The sequence below is a fragment of the Cyanistes caeruleus genome, chromosome 1 (assembly GCF_971803275.1).
Source record: "Cyanistes caeruleus chromosome 1, bCyaCae1.hap1.1, whole genome shotgun sequence".
In the NCBI taxonomy this organism is placed as follows: Eukaryota; Metazoa; Chordata; class Aves; order Passeriformes; family Paridae; genus Cyanistes; species Cyanistes caeruleus.
Window position 1 is genome coordinate 83,957,037 of NC_141701.1, and position 24,635 is coordinate 83,981,671.

The 24,635-nt window shown below is 39.9% G+C and overlaps 2 protein-coding genes across 3 annotated transcripts; both read left to right on the forward strand.

Annotated features, from left to right (window-relative positions):
• The first annotated feature begins 316 nt into the window (after positions 1–316).
• Positions 317–5,395, forward strand: LOC111923853 (serpin B4-like). The gene is made up of 8 exons (XM_023919795.2): positions 317–402; positions 1,595–1,779; positions 2,286–2,342; positions 2,952–3,080; positions 3,283–3,400; positions 3,719–3,861; positions 4,595–4,762; positions 4,912–5,395. Exons 2-8 carry the CDS (start codon positions 1,612–1,614, stop codon positions 5,314–5,316), a joined length of 1,188 nt encoding a protein of 395 aa, XP_023775563.2. The 5' UTR covers positions 317–402; positions 1,595–1,611; the 3' UTR covers positions 5,317–5,395.
• A 5,447-nt stretch (positions 5,396–10,842) lies between these two features.
• On the forward strand, positions 10,843–18,875 carry LOC111923856 (ovalbumin-like). 2 transcript variants are annotated; one of them, XM_086899516.1, is made up of 8 exons: positions 10,843–10,896; positions 12,048–12,232; positions 12,792–12,854; positions 14,131–14,259; positions 15,036–15,153; positions 15,933–16,075; positions 16,345–16,500; positions 17,221–18,875. In XM_086899516.1, exons 2-8 carry the CDS (start codon positions 12,065–12,067, stop codon positions 17,620–17,622), a joined length of 1,179 nt encoding a protein of 392 aa, XP_086755642.1. In that variant the 5' UTR covers positions 10,843–10,896; positions 12,048–12,064; the 3' UTR covers positions 17,623–18,875. The 2 variants fall into 2 exon arrangements, with proteins under 2 accessions (XP_086755642.1, XP_086755650.1); XM_086899524.1 differs by having other exon boundaries at positions 12,792–12,839.
• Positions 18,876–24,635: the final 5,760 nt, after the last annotated feature.

The following is a 24,635-nucleotide window of genomic DNA, read 5'->3' on the forward strand; positions in this document are numbered from 1 at the left end:
TCTACTACAAAAACTGTATATTGCATTCATTGGTGCCACTTCAGAAGTCAAAACAGAATTCTTAGAATTAATTTTTTTACAGGTGAAAAACCCCTCTGAAATCACCTTTGTTTCTAGGAGTTTGCTTTGTTTTTTTATAACTACTTGGATTTTTTTTTTTTACATCTTAGTATGCATTGAAAATTGTGACATCTTTCTGGACTCCTAGGGATATGGAAAAATTCAATATTCCAAAACAGGTCCCCTAATTATATGAACTGGTTGCAACAGACAGTAATGTGATTCATCATGAGTGAAATTGATGCTGCCACTGGGAGTGGCAATGGTTTTATACCCCATTGCTCCAGAAGCTCCACCAAGAAGTTCGTCTGTCAAGTTGACACCGTCAGTCCCGAGGAGAAGGTAAATATCTCCATGATCTTTAATTCTAAATGACAGAACTAGGATCTAAGGATCAATATGTCCATTAGTAACATACATACCTCCTTTGCACATACACATGGCATGTGACATATTTTGAGGAAGTGACAGTATTTCCAAATTGCTGTGCAATGTTTTGGATTACATTAAAATGTATGGGCTGTGTAATGAATCTGTGCTTAACTTGTACTTCTAAACTTCTACTTTCCAAATGTGCTTCTAAAGAAGATTAAAACCATTTGCCACTTCTTTTGTATGACCCAGAATGGTAACTTATGAGAGCATACTCTTTCTATAATGCTCTAACTTTCAAATGTTTATATGCGTAATAGGGGAAATATGCTTACTACATGTGTGGAGGAAATTATTCAGACTCGGTAAGAATTAAACCAAATGTGACTTAGAATAGTGGAACTTCTAAAATACTGATCTTATGGTCAGGTGCTTCTGTAACACTTTACTCGACGCAGACACTGGAAAAAGTCTTTAGTGAGAAAGGAACTCTGTTCCTGGTCTAAGACATGAGGAGTTTTGCAAAACATTCAAGATGATCTGCTTGTAATAATAGTGATTGTAACAGAAGTGTATCTGGAAAAAAGAGTTTAAGCTGCAGCAAAAAGAGTTTAAGCTTCCGATAAAAAAAATATGTCTGGAATTTTCTACTAATGCGCAATGTATTTCTGTTCAAAATATTACCAAGTGAGCCTGTCTGTAGTTCCATTTTCTGTCAAACATTTGTTAAGCAACCTTAGAAGGACACAGTGTGTCAGGCACAGCTGAACTATGCAAAGTTTTTAGAGATAAACAGAGTAAGATATGATCAAGGGTGTAATTAATGAGTGCTATGCCTGGAGGACTCAAGGCAAAAAGATCAGGATATAAACTGAACTGTAAGTTTGTTTAAGACAAAGTTAGGGCTAAGTGGCAAAGCCATAGTTATTGCATGAGCTGGAGAAGCAGCTCAACTCAGAATAATGTTTCTGCAAATGTGTTTCTTCTGCTGTTCAGGGATGCTGGTTTTCAGATTCACTGTGAAATCCCAAATGTAATGAACAGGGAATTTCCATGAAGTACTGAATAATTCAGCCAAGCTATTGCAAAAAACCTTACCAGGGCATCTAAATAAAACAGGTGTAAGGATGAGAAACCTAAATTATTTTTACCCTTGTTTCAGGTGATCACAGTGCCACAATGTGCTCTCTCAGCGCAGCCAATGCCAGGTTCTGTCTTGACTTTTTCAGAGAGCTGAACAAAAGAAAAAGAAATGAAAACATCTTCTTCTCCCCACTAAGCCTGTCAGCTGCCTTTGGAATGGTTGTCCTTGGAGCCAGGGGCAGCACACTCGAGCAGATTGAGAAGGTAGGCCCTTGCTCTGAAAAGGGAACAATGAGCAAGATATGAGCCAAGAGGCTGATTGCTCCCTCTGACACAGTTCCTAAACATCCAAAGGACTGATAAATGCAGAGAGCCCTTTAAAAATACACTATGCTGTTCCCAATACCAAACTTCTTCAGGCTAAGCATTATTATTGAATGGACTGTTCAATGGATACATCAGAGCTAAAGAAAGTGTTTTGGAGGTATCCCTGCACTCTCAGAGCTCAGAAAAGTACCTTCCCTTTAATGTGGTTTTCTGCCTTCTCTGGACACTCAAAGCCCCCCTTCTCATGCAGAAAGATTTCAAAGATTTCATGCACTCACCGTTCTCCTGAAACTACTTGTTCACTTGCTAGGATTTTATGGTAAAGAGCAAAGGGGCCTTTCTGCAGGGACTGTGTCTGCCTGTGTTTTGGGAGAGGCTTGCAACACTGCTTTGGCTTTGAAGTACCTTCACTCAGCTGCATTCACCCAATATTTACATTGCAGGTCTTTCATCTCAGAGAAGTTTTGAGCAGTACAAGACAAGGATACCCTTCTGAAGAGGTAAGACACAATTGCAGCTCTGAGCTGAATCAACAGGAGCCAGTTTGTCAGCCTTTTTCCTTGAAGACAATCACTTAATCAGAAACCACAGCAGGGCTGATCAGCCTCTCCATCTAGATTTGCAGACCTGCTTATTACTGTTCCTTTACTAGTTATTTAAGGGGCCTTGTGAGATCACACATTTCAACAGCTGAGCCTTCTCATTATGGGTTTCTAACCAAAACAGCAGTGCCAATCTAAAATGTGGTAAGGGCTTCAATTGCCACCTGCGAAAGTTTGACTACAGAGCATGTCAAAGGCACCTTGCAGCTTGCTTCTCCCAGTCTCTAAGCCAGAAGCCTTTTGCTTAGTGCGCACAGAGGCATCTCTGTTGGATACAGCGTAGTTCAGAGGTGAACTAGTGCGGGCCGAGGGGGAACAGTTTTGTCATTCTGTACATGTGGCACAGGGGGAATAGGAGGTGGTGTCCTGGTGTGTTTATTCCAGTGCCTGTATCAGCTGGGTGGAGTAGGGTTTCTCATGCAGAGAGAGGCTGCAATTCACCCTCAGGTCCAACTTTGCATAGGAAAGGTCAAGCCTACCACGAAACATCTGTTTTCCTGTTTGAAGTGTGAAGAAGATGAAGGAGTCCATTCCCAGTTCCAGGCTCTGCTGGCTGAAGTCAGTGAACCTGGACCAGGCTGTTGTCTCACCATTGCCAACAGGCTCTTTGGAGAAATTACTTACCCATTCTTCCAGGTAAGTGACCATGGTCTCCCTTGTAACAGGGGGTGGGGACTCAGCAGAATGTTTTCCAACATAAAGCACAAAGGAACATATGACTTTTTTACTAATTTCTTTCTTGCTGATCTACTGCATGGAACTATCCTGAAGCCATGAAATTATCTATCTTATAAAAATCACCACATTGCAATAAACTTCTGCAATTTGTACTTTCCAGCGGTACTTGGATTCCACAAAAAAATTCTATCGAGCAGAACTGGAACCAGTAAATTTTAAATACACTGAAGAAGAAGTCAGAGACAAAATTAACTTCTGGGTTGAAAATGAGACAAAAGGTAAAGAAAAAAATGTGCAGATTTTTTGATTTGCAATTGAACCACTTAGGAAGATCACTCTCTACATTTTTCCAAAGATTGGAAGATTTTTACATATTAAACATCTGAACTATTTTTTTTCTTTTCAATAAGAAATAAATGTAGTAAGGGAAAAAAAAATGCCTTGAGTTCATTGGTTCCAAAGCTGTACATAAATACTTGTCATTTGTCTGACAGCATTATGCCACCTGTGAATTTAAAAGAAATAACTATTAATAGTCAAAGTTAGCTGATTTCCACAACAAAGTAATAATTCTTCTTAATTCATTATTTTTAAAGGTAAAATCAAAGACCTATTTGCTGCTGGTTTTATTGATCCCTCTACTGTACTCGTCCTGGTCAATGCTATATATTTTAAAGGAAAGTGGGCAGTAGAATTTAAGAAAGAAGACACTAAGGAAATGTATTTCCACCTGAACAAGGTACAGTATGGGCAGGAATTGAAGCAGCTGGGGGATGGAGGTCAGATGTCTGTCTCCTGTAATAACAGATTTTCTCCTCCCTGTTATTCCAAGACAAAACAGTGGTCTTAAGTGAAAACAATAGAAGGCTGTATTTTTCTCAGTTTTCCTAATCAAATATATAAATGTTTGTACCAATTCACATCAGAGGTGGTTCTTTTGCAGCTGAGATCCTTGTTGGACCAAATCCACTGAGCACATGCACTTTGTTGGGGATTTTGCAACTAAGGGGTGCTGTTTCAAAAACAGTCTGCTCTTGAGACTGAAACTGAAGATTATGTTTCTCTGCTAGTATTTATGAACAGAACAGTGTGTGCTTTTGGGAAAAAAATGTACTAAAGACCACTTATGCCAGGGGAACGTATACATTATTCATGAAGAATTTAATTTATGGTTGCATAAGATGTATCTGTTTCCTCATCTGACACACCAGAAAAAAGAAAGATGTAATGAGGAAGTTGTGAGTAAAGTAATTTGGCATCATTAGAAAGGGAAATGCAGTTTTTATGCTTCAAAAACAGATAACTTCATGGGGACTACAGTTGAGTGGAACACATCAATGCTACAAGTACATTAAATGCATAACCAGTTAAAATAATGCTTTTGAGCTGAACTCTAACCTCAGTGCTGAACCCAATTAAAACCAGGGTGATAATTTCTGTGTTTTCCATTTAATATGTTTCATGTGTTCCAGAATGAGAGAAGGAAAGTGCAGATGATGTTTCAAGAAGGAAATTTTAACATGACCATCATAGAGGAACTGAAAACAAAAATCATAGAGCTCCAGTACTTCAATAATGAAATGAGCATGTTCATTCTTCTTCCTGAAGATGACTGTGAGGACCTTACTGGCCTAGAACAGGTAACACTTAATTTTCTCTCTAGTTACATACATAGAGAGAAATACTTTAGCATTGCTCTGGTGTGGTCAGAAGACAAGTGGGGATAACTGAACTTCCTTTCCTGTCATTTATTATGGTGCCAATCATAACTCCCAATACCACCTTACAGCTTGAATGTGCCCTCACCTACGAAAAACTAGCAGAATGGACAAGCTTGGCTACGATGCAACCAGAGAGAGTGAAGGTGTACCTGCCTCAGTTCAAGATGGAGGAAAGTTATGTTCTCAACAGCACTCTCCAGGAGATGGGAGTAATGAATGTTTTTGAGTGGGGAAAAGCTGATTTGTCAGGAATCTCTATGAAAGATGGCTTGGTTGTGTCCAAGGTCATCCAGAAGACAATTGTGGAAGTGACTGAAGAGGGCACTGAAGCTGGTTGTTCCATGGGACTTCTTGCAATGCCTCTGTGTTGCCCAGAAACTTATGAGTTCAAAGCTGACCGTCCTTTCCTCTTCTTCATCAGACACAACCAAACCAACACCATTCTCTTCTTTGGAAGATATTCTTCTCCTTAAGTGGAGGTTATATTGGAAATTAGATTTTTCTCCCCACTTACATCCCAGCTGGCAAGCAATAAGGATAGAAGACAAAACAAAAGACATTTCTGTAGACTTTTACCTAAAGTCTAGTTTGCTGTAAATAAAAAGACTATCTGAGAAAACCCAAATTAAAGATGAAACCCTAAACCCCATGAATCTTAGGCATACTTTTAGGAGGCCTCATGAAAATGACATCTACCTTAAATACACTATGAGGTATTTGCCAAAAAAGCTGTAGTCCTCTAGAGGGCTCTGCAGAGAAAATTTTACTTTGAGCCTTTCCTAATGCTCCAATAAACCCATGACTTTAGTGCCCTGAAGATAAGTGATACATTCTTGCCCATGAAGTAGACAGGAGGATAGAGATTTGAATTAAAAGCATAACCTCAGGTACCTGGTCTCTTTTAGCCTTACCTACCTAAGGTCTCAAGGAAAATATCACTTTATAGGGGAGCAGAAAAATACTCCCCTAGGGCTTCCTATTAAATATTGATTGGGGGCAGTGTTTCAAACTGGAGCTCCCAGGGTTTGTTCTCAGAGACCAGAGAAGACAGAATATTTTATGGTGTAATTTTGCTTGTTCTCAAGAAGGGCAGAACCACTGCTTATTTATTTTATTTTTTTTTCTGTAAAAAGCCCTATATGTGTGAGCAAGTTCTCCAACTTCTCATAAATTTTCACATAACAAAACCAGGATTTCAGAATAATGAACAATTTTCTGACAAGGCCTTCTCTGTGATGGCTGGGAATGAGACACCTAATTCCCACATTAAACTTTGATTAGTGATCAGCTACTAGATTCTCACTTCTAAGAGCCAGCTCTGTTTGGGCCTCAGGCAGCATGAGTTTCTTGTTCCAGCTATTTTATTCATCCTTAACATAAAAAAATGAAAAAATCTATAGTGATGGTTTTTAGATGGATAGTCTGTGTTTATTATTTACTATTATTGTTACTATTTATCATGCTAAACCCACTGCAAACTAAATATTAAATGTAGTAGTCTGCAGAATTAAGTGAACAGAGGAATAGTCTAATATAGTAAGTAAAAATAATGGCAATCCTTTCAAAAAATGTAAATGACACTGAAGTCTACCTCCCACTTTTAAATATTCATCAGGCTGAGTTTAGGCACTGGACAATTCAACATTATGGAACATAAACTCTGAATCTGCTCCCTCCTTTACGTGACCACTATTAGATGCCTGACTTGGGGATGGGCAGTTCTCTGGGAAGCAAATCAAAAGGAAAATTTCTGGTAAAGCCAATTTTCTTGCTTATGATCTAGTTCCCTAAACCACCTCCTGGATGTTGTGGGGTAGGTGGTGGGAAGGAATAGCACAGGGTCACAAGAAGGGAGCAGCCTGGCCAGTCTAGCAGTAGGTAACATCCAAAATCCACAGATGCATGAAGAATACTTGCTTTTATGGGAAAAATATTCCACTCTTTGGTGACTCACTTCTCCTTGCCCTGTTACTCACTGATGGGAAGAGGGTAAACACTGTGAGCATACTGGTGCCATTGTAGAACTGATGATTCAAAGGGCTCTTCCAAATGCTGAGATATGCAGGAAAAATTAGAGTAAATTACAGTACTCAACACAAATTGGATTTCTAAATAAAGAAAACCCATTACAGTCTGAAGATACCCTATATAGTTGCAATTGCAGTATGAAATACAGCTTGAAATAGTAAAATTACCTGTGGAGACACAGTTTTCATACCAATTAGCCGGTAAGAGAACACAAAACACAGGCTGTTAGTTCTTTGATAAATAAAGTATGCAAAAAAACAGCTACACATGTTTTTCAACAACTGCAATTGAAATTTTGTATATACCTGGTTTGTCTCCAATTAAAATTACTTAGGTTAAAAGAAAAAAAAAAACAACAAAGAAAAGCAACAAAATACAGTATAAATTATAATAAAAAACCCTATCTCCTCCTTATGCAATCTTTTTTCGTTATTGCCATTTTATTCTATAAGACACCAAATAATGTAGTGGAAAACACCAGAAGCTGGAAAGTAACCTCCTGCTGCTAGTGTAGTGCCAGCAGCTCCTACTGCGGAGGGCAGTGCCCCCACAAAACCAGGGATGTTTACCTAAGAACAGAAGGTGAGCCCTCCACTCTGGCAGCAAATGCTTCTCCTGTGGGAATGTGTAGTTTGCAAAAGTTCGCTACCAAGCAATAGAGCTTGCAGAGCAGAGAAAAATTGGAAACTCCAAACGGTGCCTGGAGCAGATGTACCCTTGAAGGGCATTCCACTACCTCCTCCCCAGGGACAGGCTTGATGCCAAGTGTTGAACCATGCCAGCATACACGACAGCCTACAAAAGTGTAGACTGGCAAAAAGCAGAGAAAAAGATGTCAAATAGTATCTGCATGAGGGTCCATGGAAAGGTAACACACATTTGTCCCACAGTAGAAAGATCTGTGCCTTTCCACAGTCTGATTACTAACTCTTTACATATTCACATTTCCACTGAACTCTGCTCTCTTTGATGGTTGCAGCTGTCCTCAGTTTTCTCTGAAATGGTGCTTTCCTTTAAACAGTTTCTTAGTACCTATGTATAACATTATTTTTATTATATCTTCAAAAGCTTTGCAATGGATAGGCAAGAAGGGCAGCAAAGGAAGATTTTAGGATTGTCACTGAAAAAGCCAAAGAGTGCAGCTTTGAGTCACACTCCCCAGCCCCCCCCTCTCCCTGCCCCCGGCTTTATGAAGAAGACTAATGTTTATTTCCCTCAAAATATAACTGGTATAAATTTTTACAGTTTTACAGGAAGTCCTGGTTCCTTATGATGCCAGAAGAGAAAGGCACTCAGGCACAGTAAAGTGCACAGTCTGTGGGATGCAGTTGGACAGGCTATCCAAAGCACAAGCAAACATTACTCTCAAACATTCCCAATAGTTCCTGAGTAACCAGAAGAAATTAAATGTGAAAATAAGAACAGAGAAATGTTGGAAAGAGCTGCTTTGGTCTGGATTGGAAAGAGCTTCTTGGTCTCCTTTTTTATGACACCATCAGGGAAGAAGGGCAAACACATGTACTGGTCTAGGCACAAAAGGCAGCAGAATCACATCTTTTTTGGGACAAACATGGAAAACTGATTTTAACTTGTTTGTCTAGCTATGTTTGCAGTACTCCACTTGTACCTTTTGAATTTCAGGAGAAGCATATGTTTTCCCCAGCTCCAATGCCCTAAGGAGACAAAGTTACAAAAAAGCAGGTGTCTGTTGGTGACTGCCCACGCTGATCAAAATTTGCAGCTGCCCCCAGGCTGATTCTGCAACCACTTTTGCACTAACAGTTGAAGTATTAAAAACCCCCAGAATTAACCCAAGGGCTTGCAGCTGCAGACTACTCTCTGGAGAAGTTGTACTGCCCCATCCACGATTACTGTCAGAACCAAACTTTCTTTCTTCCATGAACTTCTCTACTCTGGATGTTTTAAGTCATCTTTCCTGTCCTGGCAAAGTAGTTTCTGGCATTAGGGTAGTTTACATAATATGGAAACAGAGTAGTTTCAGATGTTCAATCACTGTACTTGTGCATAGAAACAGTTGCAGTGATCGTGTTGCATATGTAGACATATGAAATGTAGAGTGTACAAAGAAGGCAAATATAGTACCTGGAAGAAGAAAACAGAAACATTTGCATGCCCTTTTCCAGAAGACTTGGTGTAACAATGCTTTTTGAGGAAATCTTGGACATTATGCAAAGAAATGGCCTTTTTAGCAGGGGTGGTTCTGTCCTTCTTGGACAATTTCCACAGGGGTCCACACAAACTGAACCATAGCATACAAAGGACTGTGGGTGCCCAGGAAAATTCTTCATGGAAGCCTCAAAGATGTGCTTGAGCTGAGTTATAGCTGGAACTCTAATATGAATATGTGAAAATGGGAGAATAAGAGAAGTAATATACATGACAGCTCTTTTCACCCAAAACCTGTGCCCTCATGCAGTAATGGTTTGATAAGTATGGATAAAGTAAAAGCTACAACAGCCCAGCTCACAGAACAGGGAGCATGGAAAAAAGTGAGAGGAAAGCTCTTTCTTATCTTCAGATTCTCCCATCCACATCACTGCTATAATATCCTAATTCTAAATCAGGAAACTAAAAGCCACTCCAATTATCAGGCTCTGCACATACATCCTTGCATTTCAGCAAGGCAAACAACACTGTTAAGAGTAAAGTAGCTCCCCTTCCTTTTCACACAGGGTGCACCTACTGCTGTATGCTCTGTGACTTAATAGGTGCAAATTTGGATTTCTATTATCCACCCCTATGGCCTTTGCAGATGCCAGATTTGTTTCTTTATATCTCCGCAAGTCTATTATTTAATAAAAAGTAATAGCTTTTTACAATTGAATTATATTTTATATTGTGCATTATGGTTGCCTAACAGACCATGAATGTTCCTGCAGATTCTGTAGTTTATTCACCTGCCATAGTTACAAGGTATGGAAGATCTATGGGAATGGCCTGTGAAAATACCATGTGCCTTGTTGCCATGACCTGCACAGAATGAAAATTAAAATCTGACTCTTAGTCATTCTTTAAATACCACTGGCTGGCTTAAATAGATTTCTGAATACCTGAATACTCTTGTGTGAGGCTTACAGCCCAGGAAATATGTAATTCCTGACTGTTCTCAAATCTCTTCCTCTTCCATGCCCATCTTTAGGCCTTTAGGTCATCTCAACATTGTTGCTCCAAATGCTTTTATCAAAATGAGGTTTTAAAAAAAATTTAAAAAATCTGCTTTCTCTTCAGAGTCTTTCTCCCCTCCTCCTGCATGCCTCTGCTGTAGACCCTTGTAGTCTGGGCTCAGGTAAAATACTGTAGTCTCACCTAGGCAGAGAAATGGATGTGGCTGTCCTTTTAACAACTACAAGCCATACACCACACCGGTCCCTGCACTCCAGGAATGTATTTCTGCATTTTGTCAGACCAAAACACCTTTCAGTCTTGAAAACTAGGCAGAAAGTTTTGAGTTTGTTCTAACGTAAAAAATCCACTTCAAACGCCTCTCAATAGAATAAGCATCCTGCAGCTGGCTTTGCTTGGAATTACGTTATTTTGGCAAGGTCAGATGGCCACCATTCTTGAGGAGCTTCCCTCTGTTCCACTGCACAGATGTTGCAGTGGGTTTTTGTGTTATCTACCAGACCTTCAACAGTTAGCCCAGCATCCACCTTTCCCTTCATGATTGGTGGGAGTACTGTGTTAGAGTGCCTTCAGCACTGACAGTGCCTCACTGCTGAGAAGAGGAAGTTACAGCAGAAGCTTAAATACTTAATTTTAAATTCAGGTTTTACTTCAATAAATAAATAAAAGTTGACTTGCTGCAGATAACATTGGTCTGCTCAATGTTTCAAGGTGCAATGAATCAAGAGGTCGTGACAAAAGGCAGTGACTGAAAAGATGACTCCTTGAAGGCAACAGTGGGAGTGTCTCAAATTGTGCAATATATATCACCAACAGCTCAGGGAGCTGTTTAGGTTCAGCTGGCAAGTTGGATTATTACATGCCTCTTTGAAGTTTGTGGGGTAAGTATTTCTCCAAGAAAATGTAATTTCTAATTTGTATTCTTTTAGATGGAAAAAAAAAAAAAGATATTATGTTTAAGAACCTTAAGGTAAGTATAAGTCAGGTATGTAAAAACACAGCATATGCAGTAATTTTGCTTTGCCTTCTCAATATATCCTATAGTGTTTGACTGTCAAATACTTTTAGGTGTGCAAAATATGTGGCTTGTGCACCACATCACTGAGTAGAAAGAGTATTTTTCATTTAAAGTAACATCAAAACTATCCTTTAATAATTTTAATAATTGTGAATAAAGGCATTTCTCTTTTCTCAGTCCTACTCCCTGACAAAACCCATATATTATATATATGTATATATTTATATAATTTATATATATGTAGATATAGCTATAGCTATAGCAATAGCTATAGCTATAGCTATAGATATAGCTATAGATATAGCTATAGATATAGATATAGATATAGATATAGATATAGATATAGATATAGATATAGCTATAGCTATAGCTATAGATATAGATATAGATAGATATAGATACATGCATGATTGTGCTAAAAAGCATCAGCAGAGAGTAAATGTATGAAACAGAACCACAGGAAAACCCTAAATTTTTATGTCAGCATCTAAGCAGCTGTCTTACAGAACAACTTACTCCTATTATTGCTATAAATTACAGAAAAGCAACCTCCAAATTTGTGGCTGATTGTACCAAGAAGTACACAAAGACTGTAATGAGTTGTCTAAATATGATTTAAAGATCAAGAGCAACCAGAGAAGAAATGAAATATTAAGTTTGCATTGCCTCAAACACCATTCAGAGCCCTCTGGATGGACATAGGGAAGCTCATTCATTCAATGTTATATTTATTATATTGAAGGGTGGATGAAATTTTCTATTTCCTAGAAGGCAAGTACAAGGTACTATCTTGCTGCCAGTATCTTGTTGAAAGAAAACAAACACACCTTCGTATGTAAATGGATCAGCAGTTACAATATTTCTAATGATCACAGAATTTGTAGGCTTCACATCATTCACTGGTTCAGCATCACAAAACCAGCAATGAACTGGAAGTTTCTGGGCTATTGGCAGTACTTTTTAAAACAAGTACTACATACCGTGACACTAAAGTCATATTTCTGTTTGCTTTAGGTAACGCTGATTTCACAATGGGCTCCATCAGTGCAGCAAATGCAGAATTTTGTTTTGATGTATTCAAAGAGTTGAAATTTCACCATCCCAACGACAACATCTTTTATTGCCCCCTGAGCATGATTGCAGCCTTGGCCATGGTCTATCTGGGAGCAAGAAATAACACTGAGGATCAGATGGAGAAGGTAAGTTACATAAATGGGTACAAACTCTCTTTGATCCCATTCACAGAGGCAGAAGATTGTCCATTTATATCTTCCAAACCTTCCTATCCAAAGAATGGCTTTCCAAATTCTGGAATTCCTTTTCACTTATTGCATTTCCCCAGGAAGGGCAAGAACAGCCTTTGGTTTTCATTAAGGAAGAGCTGTTTTGGAGGATGGTTAAGGCAGGTCTCTTGCTTCAGCTTACATTATCTCAGAGACCTGATTCCTTCCAGATGGAAAGGACAACTTGAAACATACAAAAGATGAAATGTTTGGAAAACAAGAGTCATAGTTACAAATAGAATGTCTTAAGGCTGTAGCTGATTTACGGACATTGCCATTAACTGGAAAAGAAGGGATTTAAGCTGAAGATCACAATCACAAATTTTCAGTGTGATGCCTGGTTTAAAGCTCACATGAAATTTTTCAGTTCATCTATGTGCTAATCAGACTTGGATAGTGAACACCTACAGTTTTAGCACAAACATCAGTGACTGTCAGTGGACTTCACATTCTTAATTTCTACTTTCAATTGCAGGTTCTTCACTTTGACAAAATTGCAGGACTTGGAAGTATCCAGACCAAGGTACAGAAGTCTAAGGTACATTGATTTATCTTTCACATCCTTTTTCTGAGAATAGACTGTTCTGATTGTGCTTTTAGCAGTTTCAACACCTTGCCAAACCTTTGCTAATTCTCTTAATTTAAGAGATGTAAGTTTAAAAAAATCATACAACAAACCACTAAAGCCCAAAGAACAACAGCGACAAAACAAATGCCAAGCAAACAACCACCAGCAAAAAGAAACTAACAAAAAAAAAACAAACCCCAAAACACCACCAGAATAAGAAGACAGGCTGTACATATTGCAAGTGGTAGGACAGGGTGCTTTGGGCATCAGGATACACTTTAGTGTAAATGAGCTCCACACCTGCAAATGCTGCTGGGGTACAGCACTTGAAAGGGTCTCAGTACCTGAAGCCAGGGTACAGTAGGCAGACTTGCAGCTGAGACTCCAAAGTGGGACAGGAAGATGCTTCAGTAGAAAAAAGCCCAGAATTCTCAAAGGATGGAAAGTAACCACACTCTTACAAAGCTACAGGAATTTTTCCAGCCTCCAATTCCCACTGCTATCTCAATAGAACCATGAGGGGTCCCAGTACCTCAATACCACCTGTGTGCTTCTATCCATGTTAATCTGCTGCCTCTGTAAAGATAACAAAAGCCAAGGAACCTGGTCTGTCCCCATTCACTTGGCATCCAAAACACAAGGGAGGACTTAAAAAAGATGAATTTTTTTTTTTTTAAATTTAAATAAAGGTAGTTTATCTAAAGCTAGAGCATTTAGGGACTGATTAAGCATTTAGAAAGCAACTGTTCAACAGAGTTGAAATAAAGCCCCACCTACTGTTTATCACTGTGCAGTTTTCTTAAATGCTTTTAGCCTTTGTTGCTATTCTTGGGACTTGAGACAGGTGATCCATTTTTTCTCTGTATTACAAAACACTTCCTGACTCCCTTGCCATCTAGCTCTCTTCTTCCATCTGCAGCTTCTGCAAAAAAAAATGCCATGAAAATGCAAGCAGCACCTGGGAATTAAAGCCTTTGTACCTATGGCAAGTCACCAATTTCAATAATTAACCACTTGGATGAGTGGCATCATAGGCTGTGAGAGAATTATACATCATTAGCTTCTTATTCTGAACATCCCTCCCATGGAACTCTTAGGCTCTTTTACATGTTCATTTGCAAAGGTTCAACTTTGCAAATCACACAAACTGTGTGATTTCCCATGTTATTTGTACCTTATAAATGATCCTCTTTCTCATAAAATAACCTAACAGCTATACCTTTTTGTCTTCTCATCAACAACTCAGTGTGGCAAGTCTGTGAATATCCACCTGCTGTTTAAAGAAATTCTCTCTGATATCACTGCACCAGAAGCCAATTATTCACTGCACATTGCCAACAGACTTTATGCTGAAAAGACAAGTCAGATCTTACCGGTAAGTGATCTCTTGCTAAACCCTGTAAAATTCTGTAATCCGGGAGAACTGGCCAGAGTAGGTGACCAGTTAATCCAATAGTCCCTGCTGGTGTGGATTTACATGGCTTTTCCCTTTGCCATGGCTCTGGCAACAGTCTAAATGTAAAGCATTTTGAGGCAAAAAATATGGCCCTATTAAAAAAATGAATGGAGTAATAAACAAAATTATTAGTAATTGAACTTCTCATTCCCCACTTGCTACCTCAAAGGATTTAATTTTAAATGGTTGTTCGGGTTTTTTTCAGAAAATAATTTGATGTTGGCATATCTCTTCACTTGAAAACTCACCTCAAAAACAAATTTTGAAAGTGTCAAAATCTTTCTTTCACATTTTCAAAACAAAAGATACAAATATTCTAAATCAAAGAAACAAACTTCTTATCTTTAAAAATAAGAAAAAATGCTTTAAAAAAAGGAAGAGGACTTAGATGGTAAAGCAGTCTAAAATAAACCTGAAAACATGGGGTTTGGATTAGGCTTTCTTCCCAAAATTCTTAAATATATTTTAATAAATACATTTTTAATATATGCTTTTGACTGGTCACATAAAGATGTCAGATCTGAAATGGTCATGAAAAAAAATAATTTTTCTGATTCAATTTTAGCAAATTCTTTCAGAAAGTAAGCAATGAGAACACCTTAACCATGACAACACTATTTATTAGCCATATTTTATTTCATTGTTTATAAAAAAGTTACTAGTTCACTGGCTACAGTTAATTTGTGTCTTTACAGATCTACTTAAAGTGTGTGAAGAAACTGTACAGATCTGGTCTAGAAACGGTCAACTTCAAAACAGCATCAAATCAAGCCAGACAACGCATTAATTCCTGGGTGAAAAATCAGACAAATGGTAAGTCAGACCTAAGATTACAACATATACTTCTCTCTGACAACTGTATTTTAGCAATTTCTGAAAAGACTGAACATTAGAGGAGAAATTTCCTCCTCCTGTTGCTATTAGTGGATATTTTCTGTGGAAAGGGATGACTCTATTGCACCTGTGTGGCAGTGATAGAGTGTTTTAAATACATCTGGCAGAGGCAGAGGTGCCATGATATGGACACTTAATATGTACATTTTATATTCACACTTCTTGTATCTGGAGGGATTAACTCATGCAAGATTAGTTCCTGTTTCTCTAGAACATTGGCATTTTTTTACAAGTGTGTCCTGGATAGGTAAGAAGTGAGCTTCCAGGGGAGAAAGTAATGCACACTAAGCTGATGGTGGGAAGTAAATGATTCAGAATGTTGTGTGCATTTATTGTGTTGAGGTGGGAGGAAATACCTAGAGTAAATTGTGAGAAACAAACACATTGAGAAAGAGAAAATCTGTGCTGGTTCTTCCCTCTCCCTTCTTTTCTATATTAATATTTCTTTATCCAAGCACTGATTAGAAATGTTCCTGGGAATCTGTAACAGTCTTAAACCTACCTGTCTTCTTCCAGAAATGTCTGGCCAGATGCCAGTCTTTCAGTGTATTATTAAATCAACCTCATGAACCTTAATTCCATGTGCAGACTTTTGGAGAAGGAAAAGTCAAATGGAGGAGAAATATTTTGATTGACTTCTAAAATGCAAGACTGCTGCTATGAAACTTACCACTCTGTGCCCTATTTCTTTCTTAAAGGACAGATCCAGGAATTCCTTGAACCAAGCTCTGTTAATCCTCAGACTGTGCTGGTCCTTGTGAATGCCATTTACTTCAAAGGGATATGGAAAACTGCATTTAAAGAAGAACACACTTGGGAAGTGCCCTTCAATGTGACAGAGGTGAGGGGCACAGACACAGTTTCTGGCCAGATGTATATTTATTGTATTTACAGTTCTGTTGTCATTGGCTGATTTAACTGGGTGACTCACTCTAGAGATTTAGCTGTGTCTGACAGAGCAAACCAGCAGATGAGACAAAAATGGAGACACAGTTCTTCTCAAAGGCAGCATGATTGAAAATTGAGTCCTGTCCTTTCAAAGTACATTTGTCTGACCAAAGAAAAAGATTGCTGCTCCCACATCACATCATCTCATTTTTGTTTTTGCAGCAAGAGAGCAGACCAGTGCAAATGATGTATCAGAACAACACCTTCAAAGTGGCAAGAGTGGCTGAAGACAAAATTAAGATCTTGGAGCTTCCGTACGCCAGTGGAGAGCTGAGCCTGTTGGTGCTGCTGCCTGATGACATCTCTGGCCTGGTACAGGTATGGCCTGGCAGGGCAAGCAGAAGAATTATGACTTCAGTGGGGCTTGGCTACTGTCAGACTTATGCTGTCCATTGACAGTCCAGATTCCCACCCTACGGCTGTGCTGGGCAGGCAGGGGAGCACAAAATCTGTCCAGGTGCTCAGGGAGAGCCTCTTAGGAGAGTCCTGAGCTCAGTTTTATAAAACGAAGGCAAAGCATTGTAGTGCTGCTGCAGCCCTGCAGAAGAGGATGTATATATGGGTAATGTTATAATATTACCCATCTGTACTCAAGAAAGGAAAAAAAAACCCCTGCAGTCTAAAATATATGAACAATTACTCCCATTTCAGTAATATTTTTGAATTACAGAGTTATTACAGATGTAGAAGAGTTTGCATTTGTTAGGTTCTACCAACTGTAGGTAAATTTTCATGGCCTTGTTTTTGCAATCTTTCACAAGCTGACTAATTTTTTAGTCTGTGAAACTGTTGGGTTGTGCCTCATGAGACAGAAGATTACTTAGACAAAGGGGAATGTGGGAAAGAACTGAGGAAAAGGAGAGTGACAAGGCAGTACTGGAGAGGCAATTAATAAAATACCAGAAGGATGTAAATAAGATGAGCTTCAGGAACCATTCTGGTTGTGATTTTACTTTTATGATAGCCTTGACAGAAATGAATGGTAGGAAGAAGTTGGATTTGCATCCCAGGCATTTCATTTCCTGCCTCTCTTTGCAGCTGGAGAACAAAATCAGCTATGAAAAACTCATGGAGTGGACCAGTTCCAATGTGATGGAGAAGAAGAGGGTGAGAGTGTACCTCCCACGCATGAAGATTGAGGAGAAATACAACCTCACATCTGTCTTGACATCCTTGGGTATGACCGACCTGTTCAGCCCCTCAGCCAACCTCTCTGGCATCTCTTCAGCAGAGAGCCTGAGGATATCTGAGGCCATTCACCAGGCATACGTGGAAGTCACTGAAGAGGGGACTGAGGAGGCTGGGTCAGCAGATGACATAGAAGACATCCAACAGTCCTCCGAGGTTGAAGAGTTCAGGGCTGACCACCCATTCCTTTTCTTGATCAAACACAATCCAAGCAACCTGATACTTTTCTTTGGTAGATATTGTTATCCCTAAAGAGAAAAGGGTTGGAAATAATGCTTGCCTATCCCTATGAAACAGACCCCCTTTACTCTAGTATTGTAGTATAATATCATCTCTTCAATATTTTCTGCAAGTGGAAAGGCTACTCTAAGTTGTGCCCTTTACTGAAGCTTCCATAGCAAAGACACACCCGCAGGTGAGGAAGCAGCAGAAGTGTGTTTGCTCCTTTCCCTTCTCAGACTGGTTTCAATGTTGATTGAGCCAAGCAAAGACTAAGCCCAGAGAGAATACAGACCCTCACAGGCCAGGAAGGGGTCAAATGATTTTCACTTGAAGACACAGTTGCAGACAGGGCTCCAAGTCTTTGGTATTCCATTATGTAGAAAGCCATGGGGTGTGCTCATCCTGTTCCTGGTACTATCCTGCTAACAAACCCATGCAGTTCCCAAAGCACTGGCTCTGAGATCCCCAGTCTGGAGGAGATGCTTGTGGACAAGATTCTGCTATGCAGGACATTAATTGGTGCCTGCATAATTTTTTTATTTTTTTTTTACTTATCTGTTGGGAATGGTGCACATATCCACTATGACCAGAGTTGTTCTCTCACCATGAGGACCTTATGTAATACTGAATTTCTTTCAGAGGTTCTCTAAAGTCATGGGAATTTTCCTTTCTACTTCAGAATGTTCAAGGAGATCTAATTTTGTCTACATGCTGTGTCTTGTCACAGAGCACAGATCCAAAGCCTGAAACATGGATATGTGGATGATCCAGGGCACAGAACCTCCAAGAAAAAGAGTTATCTGAATTCTTGTTTAAAACATTGGAAATCTCTTCAAATTTTGATTTTTCTGGAAAATCCTGTAAGGGATGTTAAAAAATCTGATTTCTCAATGGGAGTTTTGTGAATAAACACAGCTTTAAAAATAATTTTAAAAAGCTTTAAAAATAATTCTTGTCTCTATTGATCTTGCTTAGCAAGTAAACTTCTGTTTCTTCCTGGAAAGCTCTCAGTTGCTCAAAACTCAAGAACATTATTATTCCATGAATATAGCTGGGTTTCTTTGTCCACATGGTAGTTTAAGACATCTCTTGTTTTCAAGAAATACATGAGAATCCTAATTGTCTCTGTCTTTTTCCTATGTGTCCATTTGTATCTCCAAATATGGATCTATTGGCACAATGTTATGACCTGTTTTCATTCTAATCATATGTTACTGATTTTGATGCACATAATTGATTTTTTCTTTCTTAACACAATAAAGTCACAAGTGCTTGTCATGAAATTATGAGAATTTTCCTAATTTTCTGGGTGACTAACCCTTAAAATATTATCATATTGGTAACTGTTGTGAGCAAAATGGGATTTAGTACAAAATCCTCCAGTTTTTAGTGTGAATAAAGTATGTAGATATGAAGTTTCCTACCCTTTTATGAAATAAATGAATGCACACATCTAGAGTTTGATTCCTCTCTGTAGTACTAATTACCCAGAAAAAGTCTAGTGAAATATTAGCTTGTTCTTATGTATTTTTCAATATAATTCCAATGGGTATTAAAGATGTCATATCAGTCAGATAAATATTTCAAGGAAAAACTATTCCAGCAACTCTGCGATTTGAGATGATGAAATCATCTGAAAAATCATATAACTCAAAGGGCATGAGAAAGAATAAGTAGATGGACAGCTTTTAGGCAAAGCATTTCCCCGGTGAAAGTTTTGAGAGCAGGTACTCCATTGTTGATATCAGCTATTGCAATAATAAGGTACAGGGAAACCCTGAATGTACATACAGACTGGGAAGTAAGTTGCTGGAGAGCAGTCCCATGGAAAGGGACCTGTGGGTCCTGGTTGATGGCAAGTTGAACATGAGTCAGCAGTGCCCTGGCAGCCAGGAGGGACAGCCCTGTCCTGGGGGGGCATCAGGCACAGCATGGCCAGCTGGGCAAAGGAGGGGATTGTCCTGCTCTGCTCTGAGCTGGGGTGGCCTCACCTCCAGTGCTGGGGGCAGTTCTGAGTGCCACAATATAAAAAAGACAATAAACTCTTGGGGAGCATCCAAAGGAGGTTTATGAGGATGATAAAGGGCCTTGAGGGGAAGCTGTAGAAGGAGCAGCTGAGATGTTGGTTTGTTCAACCTGGAGAAGAAGAGATTGAAGGGTGACCTTATTGCAGCTTACAGCTTCCTCAGGTGGGGAAGCAGAGGACTAGGAACTTGTCTCCTCTCTGGTGACTCATAACAGACCTTGAAGGAATATCAGGAATTTGTGTCAGGGTAGGCTTAGGTAGATACTAGGAAAAGGTTCTTCAACCAGAGGGTGTTTGGGTGCTGGAACAGGCTCCCCAGAGAAGTGGTCACAGCACCAGCCTGACAGAGCTCAAGAAGTGTTTGGACAACGATTTTGGGTACATGCTGTGATCCTTGGGGTTGTTGTATGCAGGGCCAGAAGTTGGGCTTCATGATCCTGATGGGTCCCTTCTAACTCAGGACATTCTATGATTCTACGATTTTATTTCCACATTAACATGTAGCGTGGCATGATGAAAGCAGATCTGTAGAGGAAAGAAGGTGATGCTACCTGTCTGACATCCACGTTATTTGAATATCATCAGGTTGTTTGTGATATAGACTCAGTTGTTTTTCAGTGGTAAGGACAGCTATCTCACCTAGTACATTTTAATTCTTTTTCTTTAGAAATTAAAGCAGTCTAAATGATTCCAAGAGATGGAAAATTTCAACACCTCAAGGCTTGCCATAAGCAGTTTAATCACTTTCTGCATCTCTTGTATCCAGAAGCACTTGATCCAGTCTTTTAAATTTAAAAGCCTGTACACTTAAAGAATAAGATTTCAAAAGGGTTGCATTTGAAAATTTTCCTTACTGTGATTATTAAACTGGAACATGCTTAAAGTACAAAGATATGTCTCAGTCACCAATTTTGTTTCCTGAGCAACAGTAATGGTCAAAATGAAGGAATGGAAAAAAAGCAAAGTGGCATGAGACTCAGAGGCAAGCTTCCCTTTTCCAAAAAGACAGGAGGCAGTAAAAAGTGCAAATTCAGAAATACTGTACTAAACCTGCAACTTGCTTTAATATCTGTTTTTAACAATATCAAAATGCTCCAAAAGATTTTCATGAAAAAAGACAACAATAAATAAGCCTCAAAAATGTCCTTGTTGCAACTGGCATTTTTGTCACAGCCTTCCAAAAGGTTTTCTGAAGAACTGAGACCCTTTCTCTCTAACAGACTTCTGTGCAGTACCAGAAATAAGGCTTAGTAGATGACAAGACAAAATCTGAAACCTTCCACACCTAGTGGTTCAAATTGCACCCCTCCAGCAAGCACAAAGAGACATCCAAGGGTCAGCCACTATGAGGCAACTTTTCTCTCTGTTCAGCATGGAAACAATACTTCTCTGTGAAATATGCCGTACATTCTCATTCCAAGTCCTTCATCCACATCACTGTACTTTGCACATTAATGTGCAATAACCCTGCTCTCTCCATCTCCCTTGAGATCTTCCTCTAGATATAATATGCAAGCAGAGAACAGCTGAGACTGGAAGTGACATCTGCTGATTTTCTACTCCAAGCTCCCTCTTTCAATCAGAGTCAGCTACAGCAGGTTACTTGGAATCATGTCCTTCTGAGTTTTGAATATTTCCAAGGATGGAGACACCACAGATTCTTTGGGCAATGTGGATTTACCTCCCTATCCAAAAGAAAATGTATTTTCTTATGTTTAAATGTAATTTCTGATATTTCAGGTTGTGTTCCTTCTCTCTTGCCTGTTCACAGGAGAAAGTCTAGCTCTATCTTTTTGTTACCCTCTCATCAAGAAGGTTATGTGCACAGATAAGATGCCCCTGCACTTTTTCCTCTCCAGGGTAACAAGTCCTATGTCTCTAAGCCTCTCCTCTCATGACAGACACTTTAATCATCTTCTCTGGTCCTGCTCCTGTACATCCCCATCTCTTTTGTAATGGAAAGCCCATAGCCAGACAGAGCATTCCATCTGTGGTCCCACCATTGCTGAGCAGAGGGACAGGAAAGCCTCCCTTTACCTGCTGGCAGTCTTTTTTCTGAGTCATTCTCTTGTGCTGTTGACTGTTTTCACCACAAGGACACATTGCTGACTCCCAGTCAACTTGGTGTCTGCCAGGCCTCCCAGTTCTTTTTTGCAAAGCCAACATGAGGGCATGGACTCTTGTGTAGTGACGTTTCTCTTTTCTGCAGCAGTCTTTTTCCTGCAGGAGACATGACAGGAATATTGTCAAGAATCTCAGTAGGCTGCTCTTCAGAGGAGAGGAAGGCTTTGTGGAAGGAAGTCTGTGTTGAAACAAACCAAGAGATTAGTTTATCCTATTTTGTGCAAAAGAAAAATGCTGTTTCTCCTGGGAGTATGTGCCGAGATAAGGGACATGCTGGGCAGACTTCCAGTGAGTGAAGGAAGGTAATGTAAGAGGCATGGTGACATGGGCAGTGTTAGTCACAGGCTGCCAAAACAGGCTTCTCTGTGGGGAGGGACACTGGTAACTGAGCTCCCATGTGGCACAGCCAGTTAACTGCCCTGACAATGCCAGTGGCCATCATTCCTGCCCTGTGCTGGAATGTAAGGCCCTCGTTACCTTGCTGCCTCCCTAGGAGCCAGTGAGTATGGCCATACACAGCGTCACCCTGGCTGCTGGCTGGTTCCATGGACTTGAGGGATGAATAAGGGACTTCACGTGTGCTGTGGTGACTGATAAAGGGACAGCTGCGTGTGCTGGTCCAGGATCTGCACAGCCACAGACTCTGGATGTTGTGTGCACTGCTAAGCAGATGCAGTAAGGGTGAGCGATTTGTGACCAAAACCATCATGGGATCCTTCTGAAGATGCCTTCACTGGAGAAATTCACTCTGCCAACACTAAGGTATGCACAGCCCTGTCACAGCCTGAGTGAACAAGGAAGCACTGAAAGAAAAGATGCCCAGCACTTCAGGATGGCACAAGGCTGCCAATGAAAGATACCAGGTGGGCTAAGAGCTCCTGTCTGAAAGGGCTTGACCAGATACCAAAAGTTTCTTCAGACTGGGGAAAGAACATGGTCCTACAGGACAACTGAGAGAGAAACCATCATTGATTAGTACCAAGGTCTGTAGTGGCAGCTAATTGAACAATCACTGGCACTCACTCTGAGTAAGACAAACATGAAACAATCAAAATGCTCCTTTCCACTGACAAAAGAACAGCAGCATGGATGCAAACTAAATCTTGAGCTCTGTGTGGGATGTTGTGATTGGATGAGAGGCTTTGGTCTGTGAGCTGACCTGGACTTCATATCCTTTTGTAAAGGTCCAAATGTCCAAGAGTCTGTTGGTTTAGGGACAGCTCCACAATGAAATGCCTGGCAGAGGAAAGGGCAACTGAGCCTTAGCTGACCTCCTTCTTGGGACGAGCATTGTCAAACAAGGATATGTGGATAAACACATCCTTTTGAGTTTGTGTTGCATTACACAGCTGTGCTGGACAGGGCAGTACATTACCTTCTCTCTGAGGAAGCGTTTCAACTGCAGGAAGCTTTGCTTAATCTCACTGGACTCCATGACTGATATAAAGTTGCTCAGTTCACTAGGAACTACCTCTCATATTCTTACAATTCTGTGCTGGTAGCTGATCATAATCAAGTTTTTTACTTAGTTGTGGAATGAGTTAACTGCTTCTGCAACTTGTTTTACATTAATCATTCATTTGACCAATAAAAAATTGAAATGCTAACAAAAACAGTAATCTGGGTTGTGCATTAACACACTTCTCAAGCAGTGGAACTGCCCCTTCTCTACTGTAAACCAAAAAATTTCTTCCATTACTGAATATATTCAACTCAGAAATATTTTGCTAACAACATTAACTCTGTGAGCTGGCTGTTACAAAACACCTGTACCAACTCATGTGACATCTTTGTAACCACCAAGTTACAGGATGTCTATGATGACACAAATGTGATTCAGGTAGATGGTGCACAAGTACCAAGGTGGCTCACAAATGGTGAGCTGAAGCACTGACAATTCGATTGTCAAGGAAAAAGACTCAAGGCGTATTCAAACATTAGAAGTGACAGGGACAAACATACTGGCTAATCCTTGGCCTTCTGAGCTGTCAAGTACATTGCCATGTACATGGACCATGGCCACGAGTGTAGAAGGCAGTTTGAACAGAAACAAGGCAGTCTCATGATGGAAAGGCAAAGGGAGTAGCAGCTGCAGGAACAGCTTGCAGTCTAGGCAGCACTCCCAGCTGCGTGATTAAAGGTTCACCCACACAGGCACATGCACTCATTTGACCAGTTGTCCTCCAGCAAGGTGGAACCCTTTTCAGCTAAATGCGACTCACAATAGAGGTGACAAGTTTACACACTGCTCCAGAGAGAGACTATCTCACTCTTTTTGCAGTATATCTGCAGTGATGAGCCACCCAATCGAGTCAAGGTCTAAAGATCTTTCCTCAAAAACCCTGTTCCTGCATAACAAGGGTTGTAGTAGACTGGCCTGGACCACAAACCTTACCATGTAAAGTACCAGTGTGATGTAAATGCACCAGTCCAGACTCTTCGTGGCTCCTATTGCATGAGCAACTTTAGCTGAATGGGACTATGAAGAACTGTACTAGAGAGAAAGTAAAGGACGATTCAGAGGCTTTCCTCTTGTGCAGACAACTAAAATGGTTAAAAAGTCCACCTCTGCTCTCCTGAAGCATAATTTGCTCTACACAATTTCAGAGCCATTTTGTGTATTGACTTTGGATTTCTGTTTTAAAATTACATGGCATTTAAGAGGTCAAAGCATTTTCTTTTATTGTGTGTCCATTCTTTTATTTCAAAGGAATTATGCAACTGGTTTCTGCCTGCTATTGTATATTATGACTGTCTTGCAGACCATGAATGTTTCTTCAGCTGGTTTGTTCAGCTGTTGTGCCATGAAGTTGCTTGTGGGAGAATGTAAGAATGGTATTGTAAGAATGGTCTCTGTATGTACAAAAGGCACATTTTGAACCTAGCATCTGGT